The sequence below is a fragment of the Lontra canadensis genome, unplaced genomic scaffold (assembly GCF_010015895.1).
Source record: "Lontra canadensis isolate GAN:19392208 unplaced genomic scaffold, GSC_riverotter_1.0 scaffold209, whole genome shotgun sequence".
Lineage (NCBI taxonomy): Eukaryota > Metazoa > Chordata > Mammalia > Carnivora > Mustelidae > Lontra > Lontra canadensis.
The window spans coordinates 796,812-817,391 of NW_022631203.1; the positions used below are offsets into that span (position 1 = coordinate 796,812).

The 20,580-nt window shown below is 33.5% G+C and overlaps 1 protein-coding gene across 1 annotated transcript in view; it reads right to left on the bottom strand.

Annotated features, from left to right (window-relative positions):
- LOC116861903 overlaps positions 1 to 20,580 on the bottom strand; it is a 204,307-nt gene that overhangs the window by 51,083 nt on the left and 132,644 nt on the right. The window contains exon 7 of the mRNA XM_032848784.1: positions 19,943 to 20,062. Coding sequence (XP_032704675.1) covers positions 19,943 to 20,062 — 120 coding nt within the window. The remainder of the gene's footprint in view (positions 1 to 19,942; positions 20,063 to 20,580) is intronic.

Below are 20,580 nucleotides of genomic sequence, written 5' to 3' on the forward strand. Positions count from 1 at the left end.
TAAGAATAAGGAACCCAGAGGCTCTCATGGTTTGTCTTCCTTTCTGACTTCCCATGAGGGCCTCTGGACTTTGGGAACAAACTGAAGGTTACAGAAGGGAGAGGGGTGGGGAATGGGGTAGTTACCCCATCACTGGGTGGTAGGTGTTAAGGAGAGCACATGTGGTGATGAGCATTGGTGTCACGTGCAACTAATAAAACGTTGAACACCACATCAAAAACTGATGATGTAGTATATGCTGGCTAATTGAACATAACAATAAAAATAATAAAATAAAATAAAATTGAATTAAATTAAATAAAGAATAAAGAATCCAAAACCATACCACTGATAGCTAAATCCCACTCAGCTACTTTTTGTTGTATAACCTTGAGCAAGTTATTCAATGTCTGTATTTCCAGTTTCTCATCTATAAAATAGGGATAATAATAGCACATATTAATGTAAATTAACATAGACATCTCAGTAATGTCTTAGTAACACATCTTATGAATTATATTCTCTGAATATTAAAATGAAAATGTAGAAATGCAATGTACTCAACATTAAGTACTGTTATAAATGTTGCTGCCTTTGAAAAGAAAAATCTTAATGTTATTCATAAGTAACTAGAGAATGAATTTCATGAGTTTAGACAAAACATTGATAAACAGTACTTATTTTAAGCAGGGTTACACTTGTCATTTACTTTTGGGCTTTTCCTTGAAGTAGGAAAATTTATCACAAGCAACAGCAAGGGAGATAAAGAGAAGGGAAAAAAATGCATCCTTACTATGAGTAAACATTAGAAATTATTAGAATGTGAACTCCATAAATGTTTTAGAGAGGATGTCAGCTACTGTTTACTGTTTCATGTAGAATAGTTGCTTACATATTGTAGGTACTCGGTTAATGATGGATAAATAGATAAATGAATACAGGAAGCTAGTATTGTCCCTTTACAGTCATGTTGGGTCATAGACACTATATCACCAGAAGACATCACCAATTAAACCAAAAATACCTGAAGAGTGCTTTCTATGAATGTCCAGGACATGGAAATTTTTATGGCAGGAGCAAGGAGGGAGAAATCAAGCCTATTTATAAGTAAATATATTAATCAGAAAAAGTTCTAAAAAAATAGTTTCCATGGGAAAAAACTAAAACTTAATGTTATTTTCGTTATTGTTTTAGTTATGATTTTCATTATGCACACACACACACACACAAGCACACACATTTCTTTTGTCCAGTAGAGCTTTTGCAATAAATACCATATTTAGAAAAGAAAGGGACTCAGATATGGAACTAACTGCCTCTTGTGAATGCCTAGAATTTCTAAAGCTTTAATTTTCCAGATGAATCAGTCAGAAAAGTTGTATTATTGAAGAATCTTCTAGAAATGCATTACAAATAGCTGCTTTGTTATCCAAGCCTCCAATTGACTGGGCATAAATAGGTGTGTAGTAAATATAATCTATTTGCATAATTGAGAAGCAGTACCCTGGTGAAAACAGCTGTCTGTGGAGTAACTTCTGTATGGCATTATATGGAAGTGCTGATTACTGACCTTTGTATCTATAGATAGCAGTCTATTGATAGGAGTCAATAACACTCTTTACACCAAGAGTTAAAATTTCCTGCTCACATAGAGGTGGACCCCTATTTCCCACTTTGGCCATGCTCCATTTTCTCTTTCCTGAGGTGCAGCTTGAAAAAATCAAAATAAAATGACAACTTGTAATGCCCCAGGAATTGAGAAATTGGAAGAGGAAGGAATTCAGAGACATTGGAATGCTGATTCATTAGGGGCAAAGCAGATGGATCATATGCCTTAATCTATACTAAATCATTGGTACTTCCACTGGAAACTAAGGAAATCTTCACTACAGTAGCACAAATAAGATATTAATTACACCAGAATTGCTTGGGAAAACACAAGTGGAAGACAGCAAAAAGTGATATGCTGTCAAAATAAAGATTGCTACAATTTGAGGATACAAACTGGCAGCTATCCAGGAAATGCACTCTTATAAATAGAAGTAAACATTTTGGGGAGGGGATAATCTTCCTAGTTAGGGTTTATGCATTGGATAAAATCCATACTGCGATTTTATTTTTATGCTGATGAATTCTTCTTACCTATTAGAGTCCACTCCTAGAAAAAGCTTCAGAAAGTGATTTGGTTACCTTTAAAATTTCTCTTGTTATTAATGAGGAGCAAACGTCTGCTCTTTGTCAGAAACTACCTATAAGGTACTTCACCTTTCTGAACCACACAATTCTCATTCATATTATAAGGGGATTAGTTTTTAAGGGCTATATATAGACTCTTCCAGATATTAGATGTGGTAGGATTTACTGAGAATCTACTGAGTTTGGTTGAATCAATAATACATTTGAGTTTTACTCTCAATAAGCCAACAATTTAGTTAAAATATTTTATTAACCAATATCTGAATAATTGGTGAAAATCAGGTTCTATACACATGCTAAATTCCACTTAAAAGAACAATTTTATTCTTAAAAACAAAACAATTATTGGCTTTTTTGAACTGAAGCATACACAAAAGCATCTTTAAATGATTCCTCCAACTTGGAAATTCAACTAATTATTAGAGTGTGCCTATTTAAATATTTAAATACCAGACAGTCAATTGAAACTTCCAATATGATGGAAGTTAATTGTGTAGTAGGTTATAATATGCGTGGCTTAAAATTAGTGTACTAGGTCAGGTGGATTGGCAATTCTTTTGGCTAACGTTTTCCAGGGGCTATGAATGCAATTAAATGCAAAAGATTATGTGTTGATTCAAACTACTGCTTGGAGTTACTAATAAGATTCATTTCAATTAAATATATTGTAGGATTTAGTCCTTGAAATTGTAGTGGAACTTAATGTAAAAAATATTACATCATATTAAATATTCACCTTTATGCAAAACTTAGAATGATTCTTGTAGGTAAAAATAGGGTAAATAGGTACATTTGAAAACTAATTTCACATTTTTGGTGTATCCAGACCAAATATATATGATAACTGTTTATTTAATGGACGCTTAATATCATATAGGTCCAAGAGGCTAACAAGATAGAACAACTTTAGCTAATTGGTTGACTATGGTACTGTTACACAGATTCCAAGATATTGTAATTAACTATGAAATATTTAAGACATATTGCTTTTGGTAGGGATTTTCATTATTGTGTCTTTCACTAAGGAAAATCAGTCATGACCAGGTGGAATTTATCCCTGGGATGCAAGGGTGGTTCAACATTTGCAAATCGATCAATGTGATAGAACACAAATAAGAGACAAGAACCACATGGTTCTTTCAATTGATGCAGAAAAAGTATTTGACAAAATACAGCATCCCTTCCTGACTAAAACGCTTCAGAGTATAAGGATAGAGGGAACATTCCTCAACTTCATCTATGAAAAACCCACAGCAAATATCATTCTCAATGGGGAATAGCTGAGAGCCTTTCCATTGAGATCAGGAACACAACAAGGATGCCCACTCTTGCCACCATTGTTCAACATATTACTGGAAATCCTAGCAACAGCAATCAGACAATAAAAAGAAATAAAATGTATTCAATTTAGCAAAGAAGTAAAACTGTCTTTCTTCGCAGATGACATGATACTTTATGTGGAAAACTCAAGAGACTCCATCCCCAAATTACTAAAACTCATACAGCAATTCAGTAATGTGGCAGGATACAAAGTCAATGCACAGAAATCAGTAGCTTTCTTATACACTAACAATGAAACTGTAGAAAGAGAAATTAGATAATTGATTCCATATATAATAGCACCAAAAACCACAAGATACCTTGGAATAAACTTAACCAAAGAGGTAAAGGATCTAAACTCCAGGAACTACAAAACACTCATGAAAGAAAATGAAGAAGACACAAAAATATGGAAAAGCATTCCATGCTCATGGATCAGAAGAATAAACATTGTCAAAATGTCTATGCTGCCCAGAGCAATCTATACTTTTGACACCATCGCAATCAAAATATCAATGGCATTTTTCAAAATGCTGGAACCAACCAACAATCCTCAAATTTGTATGGAACCAGAAAAGACCCCAAACTGCCAAGGAACTGTTGAAAAAGAAAAACAAAAAAACAAAGCTGGGGGCATCATGTTGCCTGATTTCAAGCTTCATTACAAAGCTGTGATCACCAAGACTGCATGGTACTGACACAAAAACAGACACATAGACCAATGGAACAGAACAGACAGCCCAACTTTATGGTCAACTAATCTTCAACAAAGCAGGAAAACATACCCAGTGGAAAAAAAGACACTCTCTTCAATAAATGGTGTGGGGAAAATTGAACAGCTTTATACAGAACAATGAAACTTGACCATTCTCTCACACCATACACAAAGATAAACTTGAAATGGATGAATGACCTCAATGTGAGACAGGAATCCACCAAAATCCTAGAGGAGAACATAGGCAGTACCCTCTTTGGCTGATGAGGGCTGATATCCAAGATCTATAAAGATATCAAATTCAACACTGAAAAAACAAATAATCAAGTAAAAAAATGGGCAGAAGACATCAGCAGACACTTCTCCAAAGAAGACATATAAATGGCCTAACAGACACATGAAAAAGTGTTCATCATCATTAACCATAAGAGAAATTAAAATCAAAATCACATTGAGATACCACCTTATACAAGTTAGAATGCAAAAATCAACAATGCAAGAAACAACAAATGTTGGAGAAGTTGTGGAATAAGGGGAACCTTCTTACATGGTTGGTGGGAATGCAACTTGGGTGCAGCCACTTTGGAAAACAGAGTGAGATATCTCAAAAAAATTAAAAATAGAGCTACCCTATGACCCAGCAATTGCACTACTTGGTATTTATCCCAAAAATACAGATGTAGTGAAAAGAAGGGGCACATGCACCCCAATGTTCATAGCAGCAATGTCCACAATAAACAAACTGTGGAAAGAGCCAGGATGCCCTTCAACAGACAAATGGATAAAGAAGATGTGGTCCATATACACAATGGAATATTACTCAGCCATCAGAAAGGATGAATACCCACCATTTGCATCAACATGGATGGGACTGGAGATTATGCTAAGTGAAATAAGTCAAACAGAGAAAGTCAATTATCCTATGGTTTCACTTATTTGTGGAACATAAGGAATAGCATGGAGGATGTTAGGAAAAGGAAGGGGAAAATGAAGGGGAGAAAATGGAGTGGGAGATGAACCATGAGAGACTATGGACTCTGGGAAACAATCTGAGGGTTTAAGAGGGGAGCGACATGGAGGGATAGGTGAGCCTGGTGATGGGTTTTAAGGAGGGCATAGATTACATGGAGCACTGGGTGTTATACATAAACAATGAATCACAGAACACTACATCAAAAACTAATGAGGTACTGTATGGTGACTAACATAATGTAATAAAGAAATTTAAAAAATAAAGAGAAATGGAAAATGGAAAAAAAAAGAGGAAAATCAGTCATATCCTATATGTGTAAAAGACAAAATCAGAATATTTATTTTACAAGGTCTGAGTTATATTGGGAAATAATTGAAATAAATTGGTGGTAGAGGTAGCAAAAGAGCATTTAACAGAGAAATGATTGTCATATATAATAAGCATTTTATCATTTTATAGAAGGGGATTAATTAATATTTAAAACAGTAAAAATATTCTGTGCTTTTTATTGCATTCTACTCCCATTCTATGACTGTTGCTTATCTAACTGTATTTTCTATATTAATAAATTAAGAGTCTCCCATCACCTCCAACTTCACTTTGAGTTAGGTCTAATCCTTTCCCTCAAATTAAACAATAAGTACCAGATTTGTGTTTTGTACCAAGTAGAAACAGCTTTTGTGTGACAAAAAGCTATGTCATGTAAACAGAAATAGTGTTTTATTTACTTCCTTTATTTGATATTGATGCAATCACAAGCACAGCCAGAGTGTCAAAAGTGACCTAAAGATAATCTCCAATGGGCATTCATATTTAAAATTCAAAATAACACTCTATTATGCCTTTCTTCTTGTTTGATTCCAAAGAAGAGCACACATTTGTTCTTTCTTTAGAAAACCACTGTCAGGATGAATGACAATTTAAGTAACTTAGTTGGATTCTGAGATTAAATAGTAGTAAAGAATAAAATTCAAACACCCATAATAACTCTTTCATGGGAGTTGTAAAATATTCTAAAGTTGTTGAACAATATACATGCAGGTTATTGAACTTGATATTTGAGAACTGAGTTTTCCCATTTAGGACACTGGTCAATCTTCTTTTTTAAGATTTTTATTTATTTATTTGAAAGACAGAGATCACAAGTAGACAGAGAGGCAGGCAGAGAGAGAGAGAGGAGCAAGCAGGCTCCCTGCTGAGTAGAGAACCCGATGCGGGGCTTGATTCCAGGACCCTGAGATCATGACCTGAGCTGAAGGCAGGCTTAATGCGCTGAGCCACCCAGGTGCCCCGACACTGGTCAATCTTAAAGAGTAAAATAATATTAAAAATAGGTTATCCAGAAAATCACATGGGCTCACTAAGTGACTGGCCAGATTTTTCAAACCTTATCTAATCTGCTATTGGATATAAAGATAGGATTGAAATCTTTCATTGTTTTCACATTACTTTTTTCATACATTCTTTTTTTCTGAATCTAAGCAAGGTAATCTAATGCTTGTATGGGGTGATGCAATTGTTTTACAGATTGCCAAAATTCTTTCCCTTTGGCTAATTCAAAGAATAAAATCCCAAAGGATATATAGTTGCTTCTTTATAATAACACAAGATATCCAAAATCTTTTATAAAAGACAAATGTTTAGCCAAATATTTAGTACTCATTATTATATAACCTGTGAATAGGACCTAGATAAGATGACTTTTGATTTAAAGAGAGGATTTGTAAAGATCTGAAATGTAGTTTTCTGCCTGGAGGATCAAAGTTCCTGGATCCATTTTCTTGCTTTACCATCACATATCATTTTTTCTAGGTCAAGACCACACAAACATTTGAATTCCATGAGATACATCTTAAAATATTATGATTGAGTTATTGGTCCTAAATAATATACAATCAGTCTACACCAGTTTAGACACAAACTCTACCAAAATAGTTATTTTGTGCCACATGAACACAGTTTAAATCTTTATTGTTACTCCCCACCTTCATGTTCTGTCAATCAATAATGGAAAATGAGTATGTAAGCCCCATTGATTGTGGATCTCTATAGGAAAATTAATCTGTGTATTTTAAGTTGCCAAACAAGACATTTTAAGTTTTAATTTAATAATAGTAAATTTCCTATATATATTGAACAAGTGAGTGCTACTTAATAAAAACAGAAATATTCTGTCAGTAGAGCTCACAATTTTAGCACCTTAAACATCAAATGGAAAATTACCATTGAAAATTGCAAAAAGCTCTGCACAAAACAACTCCATCTAACCCGGACACTAAGAGACTTAAACAAACTCTAATGGGTCTTCTAATAGCTTAAGACCATGTCCCTAGGATGGCCCTAGCTTTCTTTAAAATGCCTGCCTGAAAAAGCTTAACATTTCCAGAAGAATTTATGGTTTAAGCTGGTGACAGGCTGGTAGGCCCCTGAACCCTACGTTAGAACAATTTCTTTAAAAATCTTGCAAAATATAAATCCTTCCTTTGTCCTTTAAGTTGCAAATCTTCTATCACACAGAACTCTTTTTTTCAAGGACCCGGGAGCCATCTTTTTGAAATGCAAACATTTAAGGAGATAGATTTTATTTCTACCTGTTGTGGGAGGGGAAAGGCCTAACTTTGATGGATACATTACTCTAACTTCTATCACTACTTCCTTCATAAAGATAAAAGAAATTTGTTTCTCTTCTAGATAAATGCCAATTAGCAAACCCAGATTTCCTAGTCACAAGGACCAACCCCTACTTAATGCCATTCAGTGCCTTGCCTTTAGCAAACCCTCAGCATTTTAAAAACTTCCTTTTGGCTGAGGTGAGCACAGGTTACATTGAGGTCTCTCCCCTATTGCAATAGGTATTAATGAATAAAATATGCTTTTACCATATTTTGCAAGTGTCTGGCTTTATCTTTGACATTATAACCATGTTTTTGGAAAATGGTAGGAAAAGACTTATTTCCAAATTTTCTATTTTGAATGGTATTATAAGAAACCATTTATAATATCATTATCTTTGGAATCACTGGAATTATCAGTAAACACTAACAAGTACTTAAATTACAATCCTTGCACTAACAAAGATTTCCTTTGAAAATTTCAAGTATACTCATCGAAAGTGTAGCCCAAGATAATTTAAACATAACTATGCTACTAACCATGAACCTTGTGATGTATTGTCTTTGATAGTTCCCTATAAAACCTGGCCCAGTCCATTAGCATCCTCCATTGTATTATATGAAAAACTTCTATTTGTTCAAAGCCTTTGATAGCTGAAAAATAGTATGTGCAGGTTGCCTCAAAATTATAAGAATACTTGGGGCGCCTGGGTGGCTCAGTGGGTTAAGGCCTCTGCCTTTGGCTCAGGTCATGATCTCAGGGTCCTGGGATCAAGCCCCACATCGGGTTCTCTGCTCAGTGGGGAGCCTGCTTCCTCCCTCTCTCTGCCTGCCTCTGTGCTTACTTGTGATCTCTCTCTGTCAAATAAATAAATAAATAAAATCTTTTAAAAAAATTATAAGAATACTTACTATGTTGGTAAATTCTAAGATAAATAGTTTTAAGAAAATGAAAGTTGGTTGGCATGACAGGCTCCAGAACAAGAGTGTGTTGGGAATTTATAATTAGTGTTATAAAGTTAGTATATAATTTAAATTAAAAGTTTATTTACTTTCCATCTGAAGTGACTGGCCATTATACAATTTGTAAAAAAAAAAAAAAAACACCCTTTTTTGGAACTTCTTGATTGCGTGGGTTACTCATGTTTTCCCCCATTTTTATCTGACCTAAAACCCTAGGGAAAAGTAGGTTTTAGTGAAAAACCTAGCAGCAGATGTTATTTTTAAAAGAATCTATTTGATTTCACATGCAGAAAAAGAAAAAATGAAAAAATACCTCTCAAACTTTTAGATTTATAAAGAAAGAAAATTGCATTTAGCCATGTGTTTTTCTTTTTTAAAAAAAATATTTATTTATTTGTTTGAGAGAGGGAGAGAGAGCCTAAGTGGGAGGGGCAGAGGGACAGAGAGAGAGAATCTCCAGCAGACCCAGCACTGAACACAGAGCCTGATGTAGGGCTCAGTCTCACAACTTTGAAATCACAACCTGAGCGAAAACCAAAACCAAAACCAAAACCACTTAAGTGACTGTACCACCCAGGTGCCCCTGTTCTGTTTGCTTTTCTAATATCTAGTGGTGATTGGTAAGTCACCCAAATAAAATCAGTAAAAGTATTTACTATTAGTTCTGAGACAACAGTATGATTTCTCCTAGTTAACTACTGTCCACAATGTGTAAAACCAGATTTCTCTCTCGCACCAGAAAGACAATTCCTGCTCACAACACTCAGTTTAAAGTGGCTCAGGATTATTAAAATATCTGTTGATTTTATTTAAAATAAAATGATCAGACAAAAATAACTGTTTTGTTAGTTGTTTTGGAATCAACTACTTAAGTGTTCCTTTTTAGAACTAGGAGCATTTGTGAAAACATTATCTTAGGGTATAGAAACATAATTTTATTATTAAGATTTAATGAAATTTATTGATTGTTGTTGGTAAATATCTAATAATGCTGGGCAAACAGTGGAGCTACCACACCATCATATCATGTTAGATGAATTGTCATAACCACACAAAATGTCATCTTCTATAAACTACTACTAAATGCCCACTTTTGAGATGAATTGTTGTGTACTCACTTGGGTCATGTACCCTCAAAATAATAATTTCATTGACTGTTGCAGTTCTTACCATCCAAAAGAGATCCATGACAGATTCACTTAGAATGACCTCACGATAAAGAAATTAAAGGCTGATGTTTTTCCAGGTTAAAATAACAATTCTTTTACTTTATAGTCCCTTATTAGACTGTGAAGTCCTTGGGAGATGAGCACATTCCCATTATAAGCAGATTGTCTGGCATATAGTAGATACTTAAGACAGATCACCAAATAAATCAATGGATCGGTCAATGAGTAAAAACAGTTGTTCTAGTCCTTCTCTGGAGTACACTAATTTGAGGCAAAATATTTCTTCCTAAGTCCATCTCATAATTTTTTTAAACTTCTGTGCAAGCTTATCATGCTTGTTTATCAACTCTAAATATTTGTAGATCTGCAGCAAATTTCTATTTCAAAGGCAATCAAAACACACAAGTACATTGTCCTTTAGAAATAATTATTCCTCTGGAATATTTTCACATTTAAGAATCACTTCGGAAGACTAACATGTTTAATTTAATTTTTTTTTTACTTTTTGATAATAAAGTAAAAAGATAATTTTTTTTGCAAAGCACTATAAACAATCACCTGTTAAGAAATGAAGTATTAAGATGGTCAACAGACACATGAAAAGATGCTCAACATCATTCATCATCAGGGAAAAGCAATTCAAAACTACAATAAGATATTACCTCACACCTGTCAGAATGTCTAAAATCAACAACAGAAGAAACAACAGGTGTTGGGGAGGATGTGGAAAAAGGGGAACACTTTTGCACTGTTGGTGTGAATGCAAACTGGTGAAGCCACTCTGAAACACAGTACAAAGTTTCTTCAAAAAGTTAAAAATAGAACTATCTATCATCCAGCAATTGCATTACTATGTATTTACCCAAAGGATATAAAAGTAATAATTCAAAGTGATATAGGCACCCTGATGTTTATAGCAACATTATCTACAATAATCAAATTATGGAAACATCCCGAGTGTCCATGAACTGATGAATGGATACACGATGGAATATTACTCAGCTGTAAAAATAATGAAATCTTGCCATTTGCACTGATATGGATGGAGCTAAAGCAAATTATGGTAAGCTGAATCAGTTAGTCAGAGAAAGACAAGTACCATATGATTTCACTCATTTGTGGGATTTAACAAAACAAAAGGGCAAAGGGGGAAAAAGAGAGAGGGAAACCAAGACACATACTCTTAGCTACAGAGAACAAACTGATAGTTACCAGAGGAGAGGTGGGTGGGAAGATGGCTTAAATAGGTGGTGGGGATTAAAGAGGGCACATGTGATGAGCACTGGGTGTTGTATGGAAATGTTGACTCACTATGTTGTACACCTGAAACTAACATTACACTGTATTACACTGTATGTTAACTAAAAATTTTAAAAATGAAGTATTAGAATATTTACTAATATTCTTTTTATAATAATAGTGCTATCTCAGGGTGCTTGGGTGGCACAGTCAGTTAAGCGTCTGACTCTTGGTTTTGGCTCAGGTTGTGATCTTGGTGTCATGAGACGGAGTCCTGTGTGGGGCTCCATGCTCAGTGCAGAGTCTGCTTGAGATTCTCTTTCCCTCTGCCCTCTCAGGCTCTGCCCCTCTTGCTCCTGCTCTTTCTCTAAAATAAATAAATAAATCTTTTAAAAAATAATAGTCTTATCTTTCATTTTTACTGAGCACTTCATACGTGTTAAATGCATTTCAATTTATCCTTACAGTAACATTGTTACATATCATTAACTCCATTATACTTTTGAGGAAAATGGGAGCAGTTAAGTAACTTGTCCAATGTTACTTGGTTTAAAATTTATCTACTATAACCCCTTTATTTTTACAAATGAGAATTTGAAGTTGTGTGGAGTTTAATTGACAAAGATCACAAAGCAGTAATTAATGGAAACAAGACTACAATGTAAGTTTCATGACCCCTAGGTGCAGTACTCTTTGCAGTTTGAATAACTAAATTTCATATTATTTATCTATTTTAGAACTTTATAGGTTTTAGCCAAATCGCCTTTTTGCCTTTCTCTAGACAGAAAGATTTAATCTTTTAAGTTTAATTTAAATTGAGTTTTGACTTGAGGAGAAACCTAGGTAATGATATAGATTGGAAATTATAAGCATATGGATAATAGTTAAAAGCCACCAATTTCCTTAGGTAAAAGGAAAGACAGTGATTCTCAAACATTGGCCTGCATCAGAATTACTGAGACTTTGTTAAAAAATTCACATTCCCAAGCTCTAACCCTATAGATCCTGATTCAGAAGCTATGGAGGTACAGTTCAGGAATCTGCATTTTTACCAAGAACCTCTAAGTGCTGACATGTAGTCAAATAATCATAACTTGAGAAACACTGAAGCAGAGGGAGCTGGGGGAAAAACACCACCTCATTACAAAGTATGGGAGAATAGCAACCCTTATGGAGTAAAAAAAAACTTAACCCAATCAAGGACACTGAGAAAAATAGCCAGATAATTGAGAGAAGAATCCAGAGAGTATAAAGCCACAATAGCCAATGGAAGAAAGAGTTTCAAAGAAACAGTAACCAACTATGTAAAATGTTGCAGATAAAAATGTAAGATGAAGACTGAAGTTTCAGTAGAGTATTGAGGACAGAAGATTGGTTTCTACAGGTTGAGTAGTGGATGGGATGTTAAAAAAAATTCATAACATAGACTGTCCTTTCAGGAATCTTGGCTTAGCAGTGAAGGAGAAAGCCAATAAAATAGTTAATGGAATACACAGAATCAAGAGCTGTTTTATTTGGGGAGATGAGTGAGATTTGAGTTTGACTTTAGATTGAGTGGAAGGAGCAGATGGGAAATTAAGGTAAGTGAAAAGGAATAGAAAGTAGGTGCTGGAGGACATGAGAAGGTAAGAGGATCATTCTTAGAAAAGAGGAGAAACGTTCTTCTCCCTGACTGGAAGGATGAAACAAGATTGCCAGTGTAGAAAACAGTCATTTGGAAGGTGGGAACACAAGAAGCAAAAAAGGTTCACATCTTATGCTTTATTTTGAAGCTATGTTATAATCATTTGCATACAAATTTAAAACTGTCCTACCTTTCTGATGAAAGGAAAATTTTATCTTGTAAAATGTCCATCTTTATTTCCAATAATGATTTTTCTCTTAAAGTTTACTTAGTCTGATATTCAAAATTTCTTTTGGTAATTGTTTGCATGGCATGTTTTTTTCATCATTTTACGTTTAAACATTCCATATTTTTTATTTTTGCATTTTAGACATGTATTTTGTAAGCAGCCCATAGTTGTGATTTTTCTGCCTAGTGTAATATTTGTTTTATCTTAATTGGGGCATTTAGTTTGTTTACATTGTATACTATTACTGATAAATTTGGGTTTAAATCCACCACATTACTATTTGATTTCCACTTTTTCTGCCTACTTTTTTTTTCTTCCTTTTGCTTTTCCTTTCTTGCTTTTCTTTTCAAGATTATTATTTTCCATTTTCCCTTCTATTGCTTGATAGTTATACTTTATTTTATTATTCTTTTAGTGATTGCCATAAACATACAAAGTTTATCAATGCACTTTTTCACTTCTTGGATAGTGCTAGGACATTAAAATACTTTAACTCTATCTACCTCCTCCTTCTTTGTTACTGTTGTAATGGGTTTAAATTCTATTTTATTTATTTATTTAGAGCGAGCGAGAGAGAGTATGAGAGAGAGCACAAATAGGGGGAGTGGCAACCAGAGGGAGAAGCAGTTTCCCTGCTGAGCAAGGAGCCCAATGTGGGACTTGATCCCAGGACCCTGGGATCATGAACTGACCTGAAGGCAGACGCTTAACCATCTGTGCCACCCAGGTGTCCTGAAAATTTAAAGAATTTTTATAATTCTAAAAGTAAAGGTGAATTTTCATACATTTTGTTCTTTTGAATAAAAAAGATGATTTCACCTGGCTGGCTCAGTCTGAAGAGCACACAACTCTTGATGTTGGGGTCTTGAGTTCAAGTTTCATGTGAGATGTAGAGATTACTTAGATAAATAAAACTTAAAAAAAGATGATTTCAAATTTAGTATATTTTGTTCAATTTTTAAAAATCTGCACGAGTATAAGTAGTTAATATTTTACTTTCACATCTATCATTTCTTTTGAAATGCATACCATCATTTCATTTGGTCCTCAGAAATTACTCTATGATAAACAGGGCAGAAAATATTTTCAGATTCATTTTTAAAATTAGCTAATTGATATCTAGATGCATTTTGCCATACTCTACCCCTGCTGTCACTATCTACCAAGTTCAGTTGGATTGTCAGTATTACTTGCTTATTTAATCATCTGTAATTGGCTGTCTTTTCTCAAAAGCTAATCCAAAATTTTACCACTTCCAAAGGGAGTGGGTCCCAACTCAGCCACTTTTCAATCTCAGCTTATGGCTTCATACCCATTTCAGTAAAAATACTGAGCCAATCAGTTATGAATACCCCCAGTAATTGTGGACTTGGTATTTGGTGTCAATCTTCTAGCTGAAAAAAAAAAGAAAAGTTTGACAAATTTGTAAAAAATCTCTAAAGGTATTAGAGAGCTAACAATCAATTTTAAAAATGGGGCTAAGATCTGGGAGAACACTGAAACCAAAAAGCAATGCAAGAAAAAAGAAAAGGGAATGTTAGTTTCAAAAAGTGACTGAAAGTACTGAAAGAAAGTAACTGCCAACTTAGAATTCAATTTCCTCCCACCCCCCCCAAAATAACCCTTCAAAGTGAAAGTGAAATAAACACTTTTTGGACAAAGAGTATGAGAACAGCTGAGAATTTATAACCAGTACACTCAACTAAAGGTCATTCTTCAGCAGCAGAAAAATGTTTCCAGATGGAAGCTCAAAGATGCAGAAAGGAATGAAGAGCAACAAAAATGGTAAACATAAATGATTATTGACTGGATCAATGATAATAACAACAATAATAATAATGTGATGTTTAAAATACATAGAATTTAGGGATGCCTGGGTGGCTCAGTTGGTATAAATAAATAATCAAAAATTTTTTAAAAAATTTAAAAATTCTTTACATTTTCATTTATAGACCATGCGATTACTGTCACATTCCTCCAGCACTGGGAGAAATATTCATGGAGGAAGGCTCTGAGTAGGCAAGTAACTGACCATATCACACTTAGAGCAACTGAGAGAGTGTTAAAGACGTGAGATAGAATGGAAGAAAGAAGGAAAGTTAAAAGACAGGTACTCTGTGAGTTTCAAATTTATACTTCCTTCTTTAAATCTGGTATTATACACAAATATTAAATCATTGACTACTACGTCAAAAACTTTAAAAACTAATGAGGTACTATATGTTGGCTAACTGAACATAATAAAAAAATAATCTGCTCTCTTCTAATGCTTCCCAATGAAGATAAATGAGCACAGCTATCTTACCCAGACTAGGTAATTTTGGAAGCCTATTAAGGTCGTTGGTCAAAGAGTTACTGCAGAATGCTCCATGGAGATTACATAGCAAGACTAGTGTCTGATTATGAGTTCCAGGTTTTATCTCCTGGGTCTTGCCACTTGAGTGAAAGTAATATGTCAGGCAAGTAGTTGTAGGCTACTCCTACTGAGCAAAGATGAACTGTTTACTCTGGACAATTTAGTAACATAGTTCATTATTTGCAATTTTTTAAATTATTTACAATTTTTGCAAGGGACTAGATAGAATCTCAAACTTTGTTTCGGAGGGTAGAAAGACAAAGACACTTTTCTTGGGCTAAATCATAGTATTTCAGAATGTACTGTAATAAGACATTTTGGGAACACAAAACACTCCTTTTAAATGATCCATCTTTATAATGAAAATACCTTGTAGTCATGCAATATTCAACATACAAAGATGTATTTTTTAATTCTGCTCTAATTTTTCTTACACTTGGAAATGATTCCACTATTGATTTACTTTATAACAGAAAGTCTATAAAGTAGCCTACTGGGTTTTTAAGTGTTAAAAAATGCTAAACTTTCTATTAACTAAGACAAATATCTACTTCTTAGATTTATCTCTTTGTAAAGAAGAAAGGTGATTTTTCCTGCCATGTAATCATTCTGGCCAGCTTCCTTCTACTACTAGTCAGTATCCTCAACAAAGCACATTGCTTTATACCAACACCTATTAACTAGAATGCTATATTATATTCCAAGGGTACAATTAAATTTTGTCTTTAATTTTTATTTTGGATTGCTGATGCTAACAACCAGGAGTTGGCACAGATGTCACAATTTCCTGAAACATGATAGATCTCAAAATCAACTACAGTATCATTGATAATTCACAACATTGCAATGTTGCAAAGACATTTTAGATGGCTGCCAAAAACAGAGGAAACTGATTGAAGGCCATAGCATACAATACAAATCTCAGATTGTATAAGAATTCAATGGCTATGATAATGAAAATATCTGGGTCTTCACAATCCTTGATCAAATCAGTGATCATAATTACCCACTCATCAAGTGCACGAAAAGCACATGGAACATCCCAAAGAGGTTGTAACTTTGTGGCGAGTGTTTAATACAACATAACAGGAATAATTCACGCAGCTGACATAGAGGGAAGCATACTGGCTTGGCACATTCTTTGCTAATATAAAAACCTTATCTATACAGTATTTACTGTTCGACCTCCAATGTTGTTTTCTTCTCTCACACTACCTGTGTCCATGGAGTGACAGGAACTGGTGAAGATGAGGAGTAGAACCAAAGAGAAGTACAAAAGGGAAAAACGTGCCTAATCTCAGAGACAGATTTACCATGAAGCCAATAAAGCTTAAGTTTTAGGGATTCTCACTTGTAAAAGCCCATTCCAAGACCCTGAAAAGTATTTTATGTTTGTAATATTTTCAAATTTATATTTGTTGTGACTTTTCTCATTCCAAATTTCAATTTACAGATATATGCATATATATATAAAATATATAAATATAAATATATACATACATATGTATTTTTTTAAAACAGTGACTCTCAAACTGTATAAGGTTTAGGCTCTTCAAAATCTGGCCTCTGCTGTTAAGTGTGATTCACCAGTAGACTGGTGAATTTTATTTGATATCCTTCAAACACCTAACATTCTCCCCTTACCCCCAATACATCTGAATCCATAGCTGCAGAACAAACATTTTGATGAAAATCAACAATACTCAATCCATTTCCATTAGGAATCAATTAATCCCTAGACAGATTACATGGACTAGTTAATGATTTCTTTGAGAGGGCACTACAGGAGGAGATAAAATTGTAGGCCTATGAAACAATATTCACAGAATTATAAGTGACCTCAGCTGTCATTCACCCAAGTCCTGCATTTTACATATAAGAAACAAATTTAGAGAGTAAATATGACTTAAGTTTACATCTAGGTTATTAGTGGCAAAGCAGAGATTTCAAGAAAGCTATTTAATCCTTATGCTACTTTATACTATTGTTTGAATTTATTTGCTTTATCATTTATGAAGTTTATTTCCTAACATGCTTGAATTTGTGAATTTTGTAAATCAAGATTAAAATTCTACCCAACTCTACAACTGAGAGCCAAATTACTATTCAATATTTTAAATCACTACTTTGTGTACTTCACCATCAACATAAAATGTCATAATTTTTGCATGCAGTTTATAGTTTTTTTTAAAGATTTTATTTATTTATTTGACAGAGATCACAAGTAGGCAGAGAGGCAGGCAGAGAGAGAGAAAGGGAAGCAGGCTCCCTGCTGAGCAGAGAGCCCAATGCGGGGCTCGATCCCAGGACCCTGGGATCATGACCTGAGCCGGCGGAAGAGGCTTGAAACCACTGAACCACCCAGGCACCCCCAGTTTATAGTTTAATTACATCATTGATACAACTGCACAATAAAGATAACAGTTTCTATTTTAAAGGTCTATCCACTTTTTCAGGTCATTAATTGACTACTTCAACCCAAATAATTCTGTATTAAAAATCTCTATCTTGGAGCAATGGAGTGGCAAAGTTGCTTGAGCGTCAGACTCTTGGTTTCAACTTGGGTCATGATCTCAGGGTCATGAGAGCAAGCCCCTGGTCTGGCTCCATACTCATCATGGAGTCTGCTTGAGATTCTCTCTCCCTCTCCTTCTGCCCCTCCCCCTCATATTCTCTCCCTCAAATAAGTAAATAAATCTTAAAAAAACTCTATCCCTTCTCTTTAAATTATTATGCTAACTTTTCCATGCAAATGTAACAATAATTTTATGTTTACAAAGATAATAATAAAGACAACAATAAATTAAAATGATCCTGCAAATATAAACATGACGTTTGAAGGATTACTTCAAATTATAGCTTTAAAAATTTCATGTTAAATCATTTTTTTTCCGTTGGAGCAAGTCTAAAGTTTAGTTTTTCTTTTGTTTAAAAAGGAGATATAAGTCATAACTACCTTACTTTGTTAAAGTACTGGAAACTCACATAAATACTAAGACAGAGGCAATCATTTGTGATTGGGTTAAAATTATGCACATAAAATATGCTAGCTGACTTCACTGGTAATTAATCTTCAGGTTTCTTATTTCTGAACTTAAAAATTCCTTATCTTAATTCAGTATAAAAATCTTTACAATAAATTTGTTAACATATACATATAAGTAAGATAAAATGCAGATAAATTAACACTAAGACCCAGTGGTTAAATGGACAAAGGTTATGGACAATCAATTAAGCTAAAAGGATATAAAAATGACTAATAAATATAGTGAAAAACATGTAACCTCATTAATTGTAAGAGAAACAATTATGACCAGGATTATAGTTAATGACCATTTATCACCTACATGATTCTATTTATTTAAACAGTAAAAGCATCATGAAATGGTTATGCATGCATGCTGCTGATAAAAGTGTAAACTGATACAATCCTTCAGAAAAGCAAGTTTTTTACTATATATTAAGAAGCTAAAAATATTCATAACCATCGGACCAGTAATTTCATGCCTAAGCAACTAAGACTGAAAAAAGGCTTTATGTGTGATAATTCACAATTATGTATATCGAAGCAGTATATATAATAGTCACATAGCAAAAAACTTAAAATTATATTCACTTAATCAAGTTATAGTATATATATATATATAGACATTATATGACATATATATTAAATATACCTACACACACAGGTTTTATATATATACACACAGAAAGACATTTGTGTGTGTCTGTGTGTCATAATTGTGTAAGTAAAATACGAATAGAGGAAACACTAGGGAAAAATGCACAAACATTGTTAATGGTTAAAGCAATTCAAATGCTTTTCTATCTTTCCACATTTCAGATAAAAAGCAGTTATTACTTTCAAATTCAAAACAATTAATTTTAATAATAGTGATAAAGAAATGTAGAAAACAGGAGAGATTTATATAGCGTATAAGAAAAAAATGTCCAAGCAATTAAACCCATATTTAAACAAAAATGAGGTTTGATGTTACAATTCTAGTAAGATAAAAGAAATAAAATCCAATACTAGTGAAAATACAGGTTTCAATTTGGTAGAATTCTTCTGGTAGATAATTTGTCTTAAAACAATTATACATTCTGTCATCATAATCAGGATCATAGGAATGTAACTGATGAAAAACCCTGTAACATTTTTTAAAGAAAACTTTGCTAAAAGAAATCATAAGGATGTATTCAAGAAAATTATTTGAATAGTTGAAATACATTATAAGTACAAAGTTAATTATATCAGCTTTACTTTTAACATCTGAAAATTGATGGCAACCTACATAATCCAACAATAATTGAATGACTAAATAACTTAAGTATATAAATTCAATAGCATATGAGGCAGTCACTTAAAATTAATGTAATGACCATATGGAAAAGAAAGATGTGAATATATCATCATATATACTGTATATGCTGAGAAACATTGGAAGGAAAGGAAAACCCCATAAATAATTGCTGTGTTAAATTAGAGAGGATTCTATTGACTTTTATAAATCTTTTTGAAATGCTTAGTATTAATGATAAATCTTTTTTTAAAAAAATTGCTTACCACTTGCACCTTAGATAGCTTTTCTTCAGAGGTAAGTAGTTCTGTAATCCATGTTTCTCGTCCTATAAGATCAGGTGGAAGGGCAGCTATGTAATGACAGATTTTAGTCACATTCTTGCACTAGAAAAGAAGAAAACAAACAAGATGCATAAAACTCTTATCTATATATCTAACTCAACCTTAATATGTAATTGCCATAAATTTCATTTCTCAAAAAATTGAACATATATATGTATACATATGTATTTATAGTCAGAGAAAGATATTACATGGCTCACTAACAGGATGAAAAAATATATTTGTTTGATTCCAGAGTCAACTGTGTAATATCAAAGTATAAAACTGGGTTAAATTTTAGGTCCCCTAAACTGTGGTGTAGGCAGCATGAAGATCAGTGAGAAAAAGTAAAAAATAGGTTTTAAATATTCATTTGTTTTTGATAAGAAATCATGGAAAATTTCATGGAAATATTTAAAATGGCAGAAGAAGAAATCAATTATCCTAACCTAACCTAAGAAGAAATCAACAATCACTCAGAATCCTGCCTACAGGGAAACAGGGTAAATATTACATTTACTTCTCATGACCTCCATAAACACCCATTTACTGTGGATTTATTTTAAAATGCACTTTTGGCA